General features: G+C 64.6%; 3 protein-coding genes across 3 annotated transcripts; 2 read left to right on the forward strand and 1 right to left on the reverse strand.

Annotated features, from left to right (window-relative positions):
* Positions 1-153: 153 nt before the first annotated feature.
* CHLRE_16g688302v5 (uncharacterized protein) lies at positions 154-3,689 on the forward strand. The gene is made up of 8 exons (XM_001698860.2): positions 154-627; positions 734-763; positions 887-944; positions 1,067-1,157; positions 1,394-1,505; positions 1,617-1,818; positions 1,963-2,072; positions 2,239-3,689. Exons 1-8 carry the CDS (start codon positions 361-363, stop codon positions 2,353-2,355), a joined length of 987 nt encoding a protein of 328 aa, XP_001698912.1. The 5' UTR covers positions 154-360; the 3' UTR covers positions 2,356-3,689.
* Positions 3,690-3,892: 203 nt separating this feature from the next.
* Positions 3,893-5,617, reverse strand: CHLRE_16g688414v5 (uncharacterized protein). The gene is made up of 3 exons (XM_001698800.2): positions 5,273-5,617; positions 5,088-5,152; positions 3,893-4,943 (listed from the first exon to the last, which is right to left on the reverse strand). The coding sequence occupies exons 1-3, from the start codon at positions 5,511-5,513 to the stop codon at positions 4,596-4,598; spliced, it is 654 nt and encodes a 217-aa protein (XP_001698852.2). The 5' UTR covers positions 5,514-5,617; the 3' UTR covers positions 3,893-4,595.
* A 150-nt stretch (positions 5,618-5,767) lies between these two features.
* On the forward strand, positions 5,768-15,769 carry CHLRE_16g688526v5 (uncharacterized protein). The gene is made up of 24 exons (XM_001698859.3): positions 5,768-6,064; positions 6,138-6,203; positions 6,799-6,942; positions 7,200-7,283; positions 7,482-7,538; positions 7,878-7,958; positions 8,179-8,313; positions 8,518-8,596; positions 8,787-8,954; positions 9,171-9,294; positions 9,451-9,916; positions 10,067-10,275; positions 10,448-10,652; positions 10,820-10,909; positions 11,134-11,227; positions 11,472-11,596; positions 11,739-12,557; positions 12,779-12,855; positions 13,106-13,256; positions 13,487-13,697; positions 13,850-13,952; positions 14,077-14,674; positions 14,819-15,052; positions 15,177-15,769. Exons 1-24 carry the CDS (start codon positions 5,852-5,854, stop codon positions 15,198-15,200), a joined length of 4,557 nt encoding a protein of 1,518 aa, XP_001698911.2. The 5' UTR covers positions 5,768-5,851; the 3' UTR covers positions 15,201-15,769.
* The last annotated feature ends 621 nt before the right edge of the window (positions 15,770-16,390 follow it).

Here is a 16,390-nt window from a genome sequence, read left to right on the forward strand (position 1 = left end):
TGTGTCTGCTAAAGCTGCAATTACTTAGGAGGCCGGCGCTTGGCTGGTCGAGTTGGAACCGGCTCCACTGGGCGATGGGCGATGGGCGTGGGTGCGGGCTCACGGAAGAGGCCACTGCTTGAACCAGCCCATTAAATCAACTACCAAATGTCAGTACAACACGGCGACATTGGGCGGCAGACTTTTTGATAGAACCTACTGCGTTCGGTTGCTCCAGCGAGCTTTTAGGGCGCCTAAACTTGCAGGGCTCCCTTTGCAGTGCCCAAAGAGCCTTCACCTTCGCTAGTTAGCCCTTGATAAAGTGATTCTGATTCTGCCAGCGTGCCTGTTGGCCACTTACCGCAAGAAGGGTTTCGCGACATGGCTTCAGCCTCGCTCTTTCAGACGTCTGTCCTCAGCCGGAGTGCTTCCAGGGCTGTATTAAGCCCTGTATGCTCGACTGCGGCGTCCGTCAGATGCGCCCGCTCCTCAGCAAGCGTTGCGCCCGGAGGATGGACCGCGCGCTCGGTCCCGGCCTGCACGCCGTGTGTCAGCGGCCGTTGCAACCGCGTGGTGGCTCAGGCATCTGAGCAGGGCAACACAGGCTCGTCTCGAGACCCCAGCCTTGACGGTTTCGTCGAGGTCAAGGTAAATATGTTGGAAAGCACCCCGATGTCGCTGTCCCTCGATCGGGCGCCATCCCCACGACCGAGGCCTGCAGAGCAACTGACTTCATTTGGCTGGCGCTGTGCAGGTCGACCAGGTCCGCGTCAACAGTGGAAATGTGAGTCGCTTTTGCGAGATGCCTTCTGGCCTCGCATACACGCCCTGGTTTCGGGGTGTGAATACCATGCCTGGCATGCGGTTGCTGAGTTTTACCGCGGTGCTCGGTGCTGCAACACTGCAGGCTGTGGTGTACCTGCGCATCCTGGACGGGCGCGAGCGCGTGCTTCCGGTTCACATCGGTGAGTTCGGCACCTCGAGGAGGCAGTGAAAGAGAGGACATGGGCGTGGTCGTGGGCGTGTCGGTGCCGGTACGGGGTGTGTGGAGTCGGCACCTCGACACACCCTTGGCTGGCCTCCGCAGGCGAGAACGAGAGCAACGCGCTAGTAAAGGAGATTAACAAGCAGCGGCAGATGCGCCCGCTGACACACGACGTGATGAAGAACATTTTGCGGTGGGTTGGGGGCCCGGAGGTCGTGCAGCGTGTTTGGAAAGTGTACAGGCGGGAAGGGCAACCGGGCAGGGGGTGTGTCGTGTCTGGAAACACAAAAGACAGGTGGAATAGAGCTCTGGCGTCTCTACATGTCTGCATGTCTGCTCGGGCGCCACGACGGCGCGCCTGACAGCGTGGCACCTCGTGACGGCGCCTGAAGCTGCTGCTGTTGCGCAACATGGCTGCGCTGCATGCAGTGAGATCAAGTTCCGGGTTGTGAAGATCCGCATCACCGACATTGTGGCAAACACCTACTACGCCCGAATCCACCTGGCCAAAGTGAACGATGCCACGGGCCAGCCGGAGCCGGTGAGCCGCAATTCATTCGGCCTGAGAGCCCTGTATTGCCCGCCATGCAGTGGCCCGACTAGTGCTGACGAGCTCTTCCCACACATTCCTGCCCCCGCTGCTTCTCCAAAGGGCACGGAGGTGGACGTAGACGCGCGCCCCAGCGACGCCATCAACCTGGCGGTGCGGTTCGGCTCGCCCATGTACGTCTCCAAGCGCATCGCAGACGCCGCGTCCACTGTGTACCCCGACCAGCCCGCAGCGCCCAACGAGACGGCCAGCGAGATCGTGCGCTCCGTGCGTGAGACGCTGGCCAGCTTTGAGGACCCCACCGGTGAGTGCACGGCGTCCTTCATGACAGCCAGCGCGTTACGGCCATGTGTTCCGCCAGTGCCACACTGCACGTCCTGCTGCGCTGGCTGGGCTCTGTCCTTTCCCTGAGTGCCGCCTTTTGCATGTGCCACGCCGCACGTCGCAGTGATGTACCAGCTGCAGAAGGACCTGGCAGTCAAGGAGGAGCGCTTCGAGGACGCGCGCTCCATGCAGCAGCTCATCTACCACGAGATGACGCACAACCAGCTGCTGAGGGTGGGTGGACTCGCAGGGGGTTAAATGCACCGCTAGGAAGAGCGCTGGTTGGGAATTGCGTAAGCTGCATGATGCACGATTACCAACTCCATCACCGGGCATGGTATCCCCGCGTTCGAGGTCGTGAGGATGACGGGTACGTCCTGTGACGCCCACGATCGCGCAGTTGGTGGTGGCGATGGAGTCCGCCCTAAGCGACGGCCGCTACGAGGAGGCGGCGCGCCTGCGGGATGAGTTCCGGCGGCTGTCCGCCAACGCGCCGTCAGAGCAGCGCCGTACGTGACAGGCTGCTGGGGCGGAGGAGGAGCGACGTGGCGGGGGCGAGCAGGAGGGCGCAACGGATGCGCGCCCGACACACCGGTGCCATCTGCAATGGATGCAAGCAGCAGCGCGTGCGAGAGTAGAGTGACGAGTGGGGAGAGATGGGCGTACAACAGCATATGGGAGCCCGTGGCATAGCAATCTTCTCTGCTGGCCTTACGTCCTATGCCACCAGTTTTTACGCAGCGCAGGCATGGCATCCGGCGGTCACTGCGAAGTCTGCGACAAGCACATAGTCCTCTGTCGCATAACAACATACGTTGACGGTTGTCGCGGTCTGCGCATAACATAATGGGACGCATTCTACCTTTTGGGGAGTGGGGGCTGTAGGTGCGGAAGCGAGTTCTGCAGAGTATGGGTGAGCCCGTAGCACACACACCAAGTCGGACATCAGGCGGGTGGAGGCGCGATGTCGGTTGGCAGTTGCGCGCTGTGTGTTGGCAGGAGCGCGTCAGGTTTGCACAGAGTTTTTTGATTTGCTTGAGTTCCTTGTTGGGTTGGCTGTATGAGTTTGCAAAGGGTGTGCTTGCGGGCGACGACCTGTTGGCTAGCGCAATGCCCGCGTGTACGATAGCTGAATAGACCGAGTGTGGTCTGGCGTTTCGGGCTCTGCCCTATGGTGCCTCCAGTGGCATGTTACCCTGTTAACGAAGATGAATTAAATCTGCGTGTTGGAGAAGGCAACAGCACAACCCTGCCTCAGCCCATGCTACCCTGCCTTAGACGCGGCCCAGACCGTTTCTTGGTGTGCGTGGCACGGCAAAGCCATGGAGTAGCACAAATGTAAAGCGACAGTTTGGGTTGTACAAGCCGGCCAGGTGGTCACAGGTTGGGAGCGTGTCATCGTAGTAGCCGAATAGCATGATGCTAAGCAGAGGGGTGGTATCAGGGGTGCCCCTGGGTGGTATTGGGTATAGGATTGGACCTGGCGCCGGTCACCCCTCCGTGGATGTGCGATGGGACAGTGTTAAGGCAGTTTGGTGAAGTCCCGCAGGGTGCAGCTGATTCCCAGACCCAAACAATTTGCAACGGCAGGGCAGGAGTGCGCGGCTGGTCGAACGCCCCTCCGTGGATTGGATTGGCCAGAGTAGGATTGGACCCGGCACTTGAGGATTGGGTTGACCGGCCAGGGGTTGGGTTCGGGACGGCAGGGATTGGAACCAAGCTTTCAGGGATTGGGATAGGAACGACGAGGATTGGAACCTGGACCTCGGGGATTGGGATTGGAGCCCTGAGCGCAATCATCGGCGAAGTAACCGCGAACCCACCAGGGGTGGAACCCACTGAGTGACTCTTCCCGACTCGCCGTGTGGGATTTGTGGGCCGGGATCACAGCCATCACACTCGGGACTGTGCTTCTCACCACCCTCTGCTCTTGCTTGCAGCAGGAATGATGTTCGAATGGTGAGGATCAGCGTGCATATCAGGCGCGTGCCAGAGTAGGCGCTGATCCCTAGGGGACGCTTCAAGATCAAGATGGCGCACAGCAGTGACCACGGGCCCCCCTGACCTTACAAAAGCTCCGTCATTCACTCTCTGCAGTCTCCGTGCAGATGCCCGTTCAGACGCCCCCACGCGACGTCACTTGATATCCCAAGGCGCTGCCCCTTGCGCAGCCTCGTCATACTGACCAGCGCGGTGCATCTTGCACATGGCCAGCGCGGTCCAGTAACAACCGAATTGCCTGGTGCGCTATAAACCAGCCTGGTACCCAGGAAGTTCGGCCAACTCGCCCCACGTCAGGGGCCGCTCATTGTTGCCGCGCCTTACCAGCGGCTACGTCTATCTGACAAGCTTGAAGATCCTACGGTATCTGCCCGGAAAGCTTCACAAACCTTCATATCGGCCGGGAGAAGAAAAGAACAGTGTTCGATAAATGCGTACGCCTTCTGCAGGCGCAACTGCGGTTACATCTCGCCACGCTCTCATACCTCTTCATCTGTATGTACGGTGACGCCCTGCCAGCCGGGGCACAGGCACCTCGGCCACATTTCTTTCTTGCTGCCCTTCATGTACGTGCCCTCTGACTCTCTCATATTTGCTTGTCACATCACCCCTCTCCAGTCCAGTCCAATCACAATTGACACAGCAACACGCTCACGTCTGCCACCGCATGTACGCAGTGAACAGAATCAGTCCCATCACATTCATTACACGCTCCGGTGATGACGCAGGCGTCACATGCGGCTGCCGGAGAGCGCCCTACCCGAACGTGTTGAGGGAGCCCAGGCTGTCGAGGTAGTGCTGCAGGAACAAGGTGGCCATGCTGCAGGTCGCGCCGCCAGACCCCTTCCCACCACCTATAGCGAAACCCCGGGCTCCGCCGCCCCCTAATGCCTGGCCTACACCTGGGGCTGGAGTTACTGCTGCCGCTGCCGACATGCTCGCACCTGTATCAGCTGCTAGGTCTGGCTGCGGCGCCTGCGCCTGCGCCTGCACCTGCGGCAGCGGCTGCTGCGGCAGCCGGCAGGACTGGGGCGCGTCGGGGCTCCAGCGGTCCCACCAGGCGGCGGGCAGGTCGGGCGCCACTCGCTGCAGCACCTGGTGCACCTGCAGGCGGGAGAGGGCAGCCAACATATCGGGGTCATGACGAATGTTCGCCGGTAGGTGACCGGGTGGGCATGGCCTTGATGCGAGTGCGAACGGGAAGCGAGATGCATGGTACCTCGGCGGTCGTACAGCTCCAGTGCCTACCTGCTGAAGCGTATCGTTGTGTTGGGATGACCTGAAAGTCTCCCACTCCGCGTGCGTCTCACTTCCTGCAGCAGTATCATATAGAGCAGTGCGCCCGGGAAGTAACCACCAGGTGCAAGACTGAGCATGTTGCCAGGACGCCACTGTCTGTGGTGCCGGCCGTGTGCTTCACTCCACTGCCCCACCTAGCACTACGCCGGTGAGGTGCTCGCCATGCGGCTCCAGCAGCCGCTCCAGTGTGCGCTCGGGCACGCGCCCGTTCCTCAGCAGAATGGCACCGGCCGGCTCCGCGAGCGACAGGTAAGGGTTTGAAACCGCAAGGCTCACACACGTGCCACGCAACAGAACGCCCAGCAGTCGTTTGTAGGGCTCCGCGCCCGAGTGCAGCCGCTGTGGGCTCACAAGTAGCAGCCCCCGGGTACTCATATTGGTTTGGATGTCGCGGGGGAGGGTCTTGTCGCGCCGATGGATGCAGCGGGTTTATTAAAGCAGTGGGCGTGAGTGTGCGCAGCCCAGGAATCGCAGAGCAGTGAGGAGCATTTATGCGAGTTGCTATAACGTAGCCACGACGAGGGCTGCTGGGCATTGACAGATTAAGCGTTGGGATCCCGCGCGATGGAGTTCGGTAGGTGAGTTTGCCGAGTTCGCGCTGCCTGCGCGACTTAAGCCCAGACACGTCTGGCATTGATAATCGGTGTTATATCTGCCTTTAACTCATTCTTGATAGAGAGCACTAGCAGACCCAGCGAGCGCATGGTCGCGAAATGCGGGCCGCTAGATATCACCCGCGCTCGGGGCTTCATGCCCGTAAGGTTGCACCTTGCGCTCGGCTCGCTCCCGCTCGCCCGGCTGCCGCCTCGCGAACGGCCCTGCGAGTCGTGAACGATGGTTTGTCCGCCAAGGGCAAGCCGATCCTGCCCAAGCAGCTTGTGGTGCAGCGTATCATGGGAGAAGGCTCGTTTGGTCAAGTCTTTGAGGTAGGTGGTCGCTTGGGGAGCGGACTGGTGCAAGCCGGCAATTCTCACGCGCGGCCTTGCTACTCAACCGCAGGGCCAACTCAATACACCGCAAGGCTCACAACGTGTGGTGCTTAAGCGTGTGAAGACGAGGGTCGAGGTCAGTCGTCGGGCAGCTAACGGAGTCGGCATTGACCGGCATAGCTGGCCGAGTCGTTGACTTTGCGCGCAAGCGCGAGTGACTTTCAGCTATGAAGCGACTCACAGCAAGCGTTTGCGGGTGGCCGTGGAGCTGGGCACCGATCCCGGCGCTTGCACAACACCCTTGAAAGAGCGGGAGCCCTTCGACCACTTTGGACAGGACCTGCACCCCCCTTTCCCCGCCCTTCACGGCCGCCTCTACGCGGCGTGCTTAATAAGCGTATCGATAGGGTCCTATCAGCTCAGTGCAGCGGGCTCAAAGCGCATCCATCTACCCAGCTCCTTCCCCTCTGCAACAGCCAGCCGCCACGTCAGATGTGCGTTTTGCCCCCCCCCCCCACACCCACCCACCCACCCACCCTGCGTCCTCCCCGTCCACCTCGCCCCCTCCTAAACCTAAGCAGCGCCCGCCACCGCCCTTCCGCCCATGCCACCAGCTCGCGCACGCATAGTCAGTCATTCATATCACCGCTCACCAAACTCCCTTAATGGGGATGCTGAAAACAAGCGAACCCTGTCCCATCACCCGGTAACGCTTCTGTTGTGGCGCGCAGGGCGCTGAGGAGATGAGCCAGATGGAGCACCTGCTCAACGTGTACGCCAGCCGGGTGGCTCGCGGCCACTGCGCCGACTTCCTGGGCTACTGCGAGGTGGCGGACAGCGAGGCCAACGTGCGCCTCACGGCGGGGCTGTGGCTGGTGAGATCGGCGCCGGCAGAGGGCGGGCGGGCTGGCGGCTCGGGTGGTCGGTCGTGTGGGTGGTCGGGAGGCTAGTAGCCGAGGGTTGGAAGGCACCCGCATGTGGCCTGGCGGCGTGTGGGGCGGGCTGCCCGCGAGCTCCTCTTGGGGCATGAAGGTGACGCGGCTTGTGTGGCGGCGCCCTGGCGTTTGGGGGGCGGGAGCAGCGGTGACCCATGGAAGTAACAGCGTCCACGGTGTCATGTCGTGCGTGACAGGTGTGGAAGTATGAGGGCAGCAAGACCCTGGCCTACTACCTGCGGCGGCGCGACACCACCCGCGCCCTGGCGGACGACCTGGGGGTGAGTGGGCGGGGTGGTTGGAACGCCGCGACAACTTGTGCTATCAGGGGTAGGGCACGGGACTTCCTGGTTGAAGCGTGCTGGGCATGCACACGGGGGCTGCGACGGCAGCGCGGGAACATTACTGTACCCAGGTGGGCATGCGTTGCAGCACGCCCACTGAGCTGGCCCCGCGTGTGGCTGTGCCTGCTGCCCCAGGTGCCGGAGCCGGTGGCGGTGCCCACTGTCATGAAGCACATCTTTGAGGGCCTGGCGGTGAGAGCTGGTGGCGGCGGAGGGGGCGGGGGAAGCGGAGGCTGGGGCGGGGCGGGGCGGGGGAAACTCACAAAACGGAGACGCAGCAGCCGAAGCTAGGGCTGGGCTGGCGCCATGGGGGTGCTGTCCTGGGTGTGCGGCTCTGGGGAAACCGTATGGGTGCAATGTACTCGTGTGGTGCCGTGCGGCGTGGGGGAGTGGTCCCGTGCTTGGTGACCGGAAGGCCGGAAGACCGCACGTGGGCTGAGGATGAAGCCAGCAGATGTGCCACCCGTGGACATGTCAGGCGTCAGCGCTTCACATCGCTCCACCACTTTCCGCGCCCACCCGCGTCCGCAGGCCTTCCACGCCGCGGGCCTGGTTCACCGCGACATCAAGCCGCTCAACATCATCTTCGCGGAGGACGTGACCCGCTTCAAGGTGCGGGGTGTATGGGTAGACAGGGATGCATAGGATTAAGCAGTCGTTCAAGCTCCGGGCGTAGCGCATGCCGTTGATTTGGCACATGTAAACGACTGGGGAGCGATGTGCTGCTGCATACGCGCTCCTACTACCTCACTATCGCGCTCTGACTAACCCTTTCCCTTCACCCCTACTCCCCTCAACCCCTGCGCCCTTGCACAAAACCCCTTATCCGCAGCTGATCGACCTGGGCGCGTGTGCGGACCTGCGCACCGGTACAAACTACGTGCCGGAGGAGTCCATCCTGGACCTCAACTACTGCCCGCCGGAGCAGTACGTCATGCCCACCGACTCGCCTCACATCGCCAAGCAGGTAGGCCGGGGGACAGCAGGGCCGGGGAGGGCTGGGATTGGAGCTTGACTACGTGGGCAGGAGGTGTGAAGCGGCCAGACGCAGGTCTCGATTTGGCATGTATCAGCTGTCAATGCACCAACCCCTCAACTCCCCCTCCCTCCGCTGTCCCTTGTCCCTACTGCTCTAACCTTGCTGACCCCCTCCCCTCCCTCCGCTCGTCAGGCCGGCCTGCTGAAGCTGGCCATCAGCCCCATGCTGTGGGCCAAGCACAAGCCCGACCGCTTCGACACCTGGTCCGCAGGTGGGGCCGGGAGCAGAGGGGGGGGGCGGGGGCATGACAGGGGCGGGCTTGACTGGAACATGGGACGGCTTGTGCAGACACTGCTCCGCCCTCGAGACAGCTGTTCACACCCAACGTAAGCACTTACCACCCGCCCTGGCCCGCTCCTTCCGGCGCACGCTCGCGCTCGCTCCCGCACCCGCGCCCGCAGGCATTGTGATGCTGCAGATGGCGGTGCCGTCCATGCGCACGGACCGCGCCCTGCGCGCCTTCAACGCCAGCTACGGCACCAAGTACAAGTACGACCTGGCGGCCTGGCGCAAGGGCGTCAACCTGTACCCCCGCGACTGCGCGCTGCTGGACGCCAACGACGGGCTGGGTGCGTGGGTGCGCGGGTGTGGGTAGCGCCCTGGGTGGGGTTGGAAGGGAAGGGAAGGCGCTTTAATGCCAGGGGCTGCTCGACTCTCGTGTGGCTACTAGTGTGGTGCATTTTTAGATACACATTGATGCAGGAGGTCTAGGGTCCCCCACCTCCCACCAGCCACTAGCCGTCGAGCTGACGTGTGTCCGGCCTGAACCTCCATCACACATGCAGGCTGGGATCTGCTTCAGTCGCTGCTGGCGCCGCGCCACATCCAGGTGGACGACAATGGTGGCGTCAGCTTCGTCAACGACACGCCCTTCCCGCGCATCAGCGCCTACGAGGCGCTCAAGCACAAGTAAGCAACCATGGTCGTCTGCTGCCTGCGTGGGGCACTGGGTGCCAGAGGGCTTTCCAAAGGGCGGGCCGACATGCTCACATGCAACATGCATAGCGCGTCTTCGACTGCAATGACAGTGCGCATACACATACACATACGTGCTGCCGACCACAGGTACATCAAGAATGCGCTGGAGGCCGCCGCAGCGGCTGCCGCGCCCGCCGCCGTGCCCGCCACCAGCGGCAGCAGCGGCCGCTCCTCCCCCGGCTCCACCACCAACAGCCGCAGCAGCGGCGGCTCCATAGACCTCACGCCCGCCGCCGCGGCCGCGTCCAACCGCGCCGGAACCAACGGCAGGGGCAAGGCCGCCGCCGCCTCGGCCGCCGCCAGCACCGCCTCCGCCGCCTCCACCAGCGGCACCGGCACCACCGGCGGCGGCGGCGACCCGCTGGGCAGCGCTCTGGGTCTGTGGCGCGACATGACGGGTCGGCTGTTTGACCTGGAGGCCAAGATCATGAAGCAGGCGTCCGCCACGGAGCTGCAGACCACCACCGTGAAGCGGCTGCGGGAGCAGGTGGCGGCCGGCAAGGCCGACCCCGGGGTGCTCAAGCAGGAGGAGAAGGTGCTGGACAAGATGCAGGTGAGGCGGAGGGGTGGGCTGGGCTGGGGGGGAGCGGTGAGGTGGCAGAGGGCGGTTTGGCGTGTGCAGGCGGACTTGTGCGGGCGGCGTCTGGCAATTGGGGACACGTGTATGCATCCGACCTCGTGCGTGCCTGTTGTCACCCCGCAGAACCGCCTGGCGGGCCTGCAGCAGGACTTCACCTCCACAGCCAACCAGGCCTCCAATATCTTCAGCTTCTTCGGCTTTGGCCCCAAGAAGCAGCAGCCGGCGGCGCAGCAACAGCCGGCCGCTTCGGCGCCGCAGCCGTCCGCGGCCACGCCCTCCAACCCCATGGGCCTGCCGCCCGGCTTCCGCGGCTCCGCGGACAAGTCCGACAAGTGGGTGCCCCGCCGGGACTACCGCCTGGTCCCCAGCGCCACCAGCCGTCCCTGCGTTGTCGATGCATGTGCCTGGAGTGTCATTGCCTGCCAACATGGTGTACTGTTTGGTCAACCACTGAACCGCATCTTCCCTCCTTAACTGCCTGTCTGTATCTATCTGTGCCTGCAGGGCCAAGGCCAGTCTGGAGGCCCTGCGCGCCAACGCCGCCGCCTCTGCCGCCGTGGCCAGCGGCAGCCGAGACGGCACCACCGGCGCCTCCACCTCGGGCGGCGGCGCGGCGGGCGCGGCCAGCTCTGCGGCGGGCATGTTCAGCAGCATGTGGGAGCGCTTCAGCAACCGCCTGACGGACCTGGAGACCAAGATCGGCAACCAGGTGCGGCGGCGGCGGCAGCCGTGTGCAGGGCCGTGCGGTGGCTGGAGCGGTGGCTGTGGCACAGCGAGGTCATATGCAAGCGACACGTTGTGTATGAGCGAGTAATGTAGCGTGCGGTCGTCGCTTGACCAGTCCGCGCCTGTTTGTTTGCTTGTGTGCGCGCACAGGCCTCCGCGACGGAGCGGCAGTCGCTGGTGGTTCGCGGCCTGCGCGCCAAGGTGAAGGCGGGCGAGGCGGAGCCGGAGCTGCTGGACAAGGTGAGCGGGCAGGGACGGGGCGGGGCGGGGGGGGGCGGCAGGGAGGCAGCGGGCAGGGGGGGGTGCACAGGCAGCTGGTTACTTTGGCGCAGGGGCTGGAGGGCAGAAATACGTTATCGTGCTGGCAAAGCACCGTCAAGGAAGGAAGAGGAGCCTAGCGCTAAGGGAAGATGTCACGCAGGCCAGAGGTGTAAAGAGCTGGGCGCCTGCTCCTCCCTCCGCAGGCTGAGCGCACTCTGGGCCGCATGGAGCGGCGGCTGCTTGCGCTGGACCGTGACTACAAGCAGGCCAAACAGAGCGCCAGCGGAGCGCTGCAGGGTGGGTGCGGCTGGGTCCACTGGATCCAGGTGGCGGGTGAGGTTCTGGGCAGGGCGCAGGACTGGGTTCGGGTGGGGAAGGAGCAGCAAGCAGGTGGAGGGCAGACAGCAGGCGCGACGGGGGAGGAAGAGGGCGTCGTGCGGGACGTGGGTGTGCGGCGCTGCAAGCGGTAGGCAGGTGCGCCGCCGTGGCAGGCCTTGCTCACCACCACCGGTACCATCGTCATGGCACCATGTGTGCGCAGGCCAAGTGCCGACGGACATGGACGGCGGCCGGCGCAGCGGCAGCCGGGAGCAGTCGGTGGCGGGCGTGGCCGAGGCGGTGGCGGCGGCGGAGGCGGCACTAAAGAGTAACGAGTCGGAGGGCGAGGTGCGAGAAGGGTGGTGAAGGGGTGGGCAACAGGGGACCTGGGGGGCAGTAGCTAAAGGGTACATGGGGCCTGTAGGTGCAAGGCTAAGCGCAGTTTGTGCCGCACTAAATGCATGCCTGGCCTTCTTCCGCTTGGCTTCAGGGGAGCTCGTTCTGGAGCCGGCTGCTGGGCACGCCCAGCGGGCGCCGGGGCAGCAGCGGCAGCAGTGTGGACGGCGGCAGCGGCAAGGAGAAGGCGGGCTCCTCCTCACAGTCCGCGGCGCAGCCCCAGCAGCAGATGCCGCGGTCGCCCTCACCGCTGTTCCGCCGCCAGCCCAGCGCGACGCCGGAGCAGGTGCAGGCGCAGGCAGCTGCAGCGCAGCAGCAGCAGGCGGCCCCGCAGCGCAGCTCCAGCCAGACCAGCAGCGGCGGCTACCGGTCCATCTTCGGATTTGGCAGTAACCAGCCCGCCGCACCAGCCGCACCGGCGGCCCCCGCTCCCCCGACCCAGCGCTCATCACCACCGCCCCAGCGCTCGTCCTCTCCTTCACGCAGCATCTTCTCCGCCTTCGCGCCGCAGCAGCAACAACAGGCGCCGCCGCCGCCGCCCGCACCCCCCGCTGCACCCCAGGCTACCAGCCCGGCAGCCCCCGCCCGCTCCTCCTCACCCCTGCGCGGCGGCGGCCTCTTCGGCGGCCTGTTCGGCGGCCGCCCCACCTCCACGCCCCCCGCACAGCAGCAGAAGCCCGCTGCGCCGCCTCCTCCTCCTGCGCCTGAGCCCACGCCGGCGCTGGTGCCGCCTCCTGCGGTGGCTGCGGGCGCCTCCAGCGGCGACGCGCTGCTGGAGGGCGCCGGCCGCGTCATCCGCAGCAGCCTGGGCTTCACGGGGCTGGCGGCCAAGGTGGCGGGCGACCTGGCGGCGGCGTTCAAGGCGGACGCGGAGCGCTACATGAAGGAGATGGAGGTGCAGGAGGCGGCCAAGGTGCGAAATAGCGGGGGTGTACTTTGTCCCAATCCCAGCTAAATCAAAACCTAGAACCAGCCCACCGGGGGAGCGCGGCTGCCCGCCGGCACCTGCCCCCTGGCCTAAAGTCGGGTGCCGCACCGCGCATGCACAACACACGCCGTGTCGTATCACTGCTCATCATGCTCGTCTTACCCACCCCACCACCACCACCTCCACCGCTCCCGCCCGCCCCACAGAAGCAGCAGCGGGTGTTGGACCTGGCCTTTATGGCGCTGCTGCGGGAGGCGCAGCCGCCCGTGGCCAGCACCACCTCGTGAGTGCGGCAGGGTAACAGTCACGGGTAACAGTCTACTGGTGGTGATGTGGCGGAGTGGGAGGGGCGCGCGTGCTGCAGGGCCGGCGCCGTCGGGCGTTAGGGTTGCAGGGCGCAGCGCCAGCTTGCTGCTGTTCATGAATGAAACGTCCAGGCTCCCCCTGGCGCGCACGCCTAACGCGGCTGTAAGCTGTCATTGTTACCTGACACCATGTCTGATTGCTGCCGTGCGCCCGACATACATACGCAGCTACGAGCAGGCCGAGTCACGGTTCGGGCAGGAGGCAGCCTGGCTGGCGCTGGCCAGTGAGCCCAAGCGCCGCAAGCTGTTCGACTCGTACCTGGTAGCGGCCAAGAAGGTGGAGGAGCAGGCGGCGGCGGCGGCGGAGGCGGGATACAGGGTGCGTGGCGGTGCTGTGGCAGTGGCGCTGGTGGCCCCGCATGGTACCGGTAGTGGAGGCCAGAGTAGTCTGGTGCAGTGCCGCTCTGCGCTGGTAGCTTGTGTCATGACAGGTCAAGGGGAAGCAGTTGCTGTAATCCGTGTGTGCGTGTGTTTGTCTGTGTGCGCGCTCGTGTTGCCCTACCGAGTGCGACGCCCTGTGTTGCATGTCATCCTGTGCGTCTGTCACAGGCGGCGCTGCGACGCTACGGCGTGTCGGCCACCTCCAAGTGGGAGCAGTTCCGGGCGGACCTGCCGCGCGACGACCCCAGCCTGGAGGCGGTGGCGGACCCCGGCCGCCGCCAGCAGCTGTTCGTGGAGGTGGTGGCGGAGCTGCAGCTGCAGGCGGCGCTGCAGGCGGCGGCGCAGAAGGCCGAGCTGGAGTTCACAGCGCTGCTGGCGGGTGGGTGCTGGAGGTGCAGGGCCAGGTTACTTCTACAACATGTGCTGCGGTCGGTTTGAGCTATCGGTGATGGCGGCGAAGCGCGGGGTCCGCTTACGGCTCTGCTGCCGCTCCTGCCTAATTCTTTTGTCCCGTGTTGCGCCCCCGCACAGAGGTGCGCGAGCCCACCGTCACCTCCACCAGCACGTGGGCGCTGGTGCGCAAGGCCGTGTCCAGCGACCCTCGCTGCCAGGCGCTGCCCGAGCAGCGGCGCAGGTGGGGCGGGGCATGGGGGTTGCAGATCGGTGACGGGTGCATTTTGCTCGGTCTGTGCCCTGGTCACTCTCTGCCGCTCTGCCGCGTCACGACCTTACACACAAACACGCGCACGCGCGTGCAGGGAGCTGTTCGAGGCCTACACTGCCAAGCTGTTCGAGGCGGAGGCGTTCAATATGGAGGCGGCGGTGCGGGAGGCCGAGTCCTCAGAGGCCTCCGACACAGAGCCCGCGCCGGCGGTGGCCGTGGTTGCCGCGCAGCAAGCGATTAAGCCCTCTGCTGCCACAACCGCCAAGCCCGCGGCCACCGTCGTGGCTGCGGCCGCCGCTCCCGTCATAACACCGACTGTGCTGGCGGCAAACTCCGATTCTGACGAGCTCTCCGCCACCGCCCTGGCCGTCCCTCCCGCTGCACCTGTGCCTGCTGCCACCTCGGCTGCCTCCGCCGCCTCGGCGCTGGAGGACGACGACCTGGCTGCGGTGCTGGCGTCCATGGAGGCGGCGCTGGACACGGCCATGAAGGCGGTGGCCAGCAGCCCCGCGCCCGCAGACCTGGTCAAGGGCATGGGGGTGGGGGTGCCGGCGGCGGCGGCGGGCCAGAAGCCGGTGTTGCAGGGCGGTGGCGGCAACAACGTGGTGCCCGCGGCGGCGGCGGCGGGTGCGGCCAGTGGGTCGGCGCCCGTGTTTGAGGGCGGGCGGCTGGAGGAGCTGCGCCGCGAGCAGGTGGGCGCCTGGCGGGGGAGGCATCGGCGTGCACACTCGGGCGTGGGCAAACGTGTGCGGGATGCAATGCCTCGTGCGTGCCGTGGCTCACGAGCTCAGTCCTGCTGCTGCTGTCTCTCGCTGTCTCTTGCCATCTGCCTGTAGGCCCGCCTGCGCGCCGAGTACGAGACCATGGCCCAGCGGCTGCGCGAGATGGAGGAGAGGCTCCGGGGCCAGGCGTCGCTCATCAACACCGCCTCCAGCATCGACGACACCCCGTCACCCGGCTTCCCCAGCGCCGGTGCCAGCGGCGATTCCGCTGCCGGCAACGGCGATGGGGTGGCTGCCGCCAGCTCGGAGGGCAGCAGCGGCGCCAGCAGCAACGGCACCTACGCACCGGTGAGCTCGCGGCAGAGCGCGCGCTGCAGTGTACCCGCTTTGACGTGCTTGTTGCTGTTGGGTCGTGCGATGCCCCATGACTGGCCGCTCACCTGCTGACTGCTAGCTCTCGCCCCCCGTGCAGGCTCGCGGCAGCAACAGGCGCTAAGGACTGGGGCGTGTAAGCATGCACGTCAATTTCGAGCGAGCAGCAGCATCAGGGCCTGCAGCAACATACGGCGGCCTGAGAGCGAACACAACAGCACGCGGGCAGGGCATGCTAAAATTATTTGAAGCTCATACAGTTTTGCGGCTGAGGAGAGGAGTCGGGAGAGGAGCTGTTCACCTGCAGACGCTAGCGGCACCAGCGCCTGCCGTGCACGCGGTTAAAGAGCTGACGTGAGTGGACGCACAAACACTTATGTGCATGAAGGCAGTAGCAATCGTCTGTATTGTTGCCTCTGACGCGTTATTTGTACGGTATATACTCGGAGAATGCAGCAATTATTCTACGTGCGGCAGACATTGAGCAAGCAAGGGGGATAACGATACAGCAGTGTGGTAGCAACGCGCGTAGTGAGGTGGATTAGGACGATGCGGTGAAATGTCGGGCAAGCTGTATTTGAGAGGATAGCGATGGTTGGTTTGCGCCTCAAACATGGGGAGTCACAACGCATTGAAGGCAAGGCACTAGGGTAGGTGGAACATGTCAGGAACACATTTACAGTACTTACTCTGCAACACGGGGCGAAGATGACAACGAGTCGTGGGGTGCCTGCCAATGGATGTTACCCTCCTCAGTCCATCCTACCCTGCCTCAGTTGTTAGAGTGGTGGTGCTGGTTTTCCGGGGCAGCGGTCGACGAGGCTGCCGGGCAGACGTGTGGGAGCAGCCCGGCCGGGGCTGCAAGGTGGCCGAGGCGCACTCGGCGCCATCATCATTTGCCTGCTGCCCGTCCAGCACCATGCCAGCACCTCGTCGGTACAGTAAATCCGGCGTTCGACCAGCCGCCACTCCTGCCCTGCCGTTGCAAATTGTCTGCCATCTGCTGGGGGTTTGGGAATCAGCTGCAGTGCTGCACCCTACGGGACTTCACCCACCTGCCGTACAACTGTCCCATCGCACACTTTCTAAGGGAGAGGGTAACAGGTGCGTGGTGAGTTAAACGGCGCCTTGAGTACAAGGCGGGTGAGTCGAGTCGGGAAGTGCTGTGCAGGCCCCGCAGTTCGCAAGGGTCTGGCCATCCGTGTGCACCAGTGCACCACTTCGTACCAGGGACGCAAACGAGCAACACTTCTTGTGTGGGTTTTAGGGTTTAGGGTCTTGTGTGCTTTGTGACACAAAGGCTGAGCCCCCGGG

This window comes from Chlamydomonas reinhardtii, chromosome 16 (genome assembly GCF_000002595.2).
Source record: "Chlamydomonas reinhardtii strain CC-503 cw92 mt+ chromosome 16, whole genome shotgun sequence".
NCBI classification, from domain to species: Eukaryota; Viridiplantae; Chlorophyta; class Chlorophyceae; order Chlamydomonadales; family Chlamydomonadaceae; genus Chlamydomonas; species Chlamydomonas reinhardtii.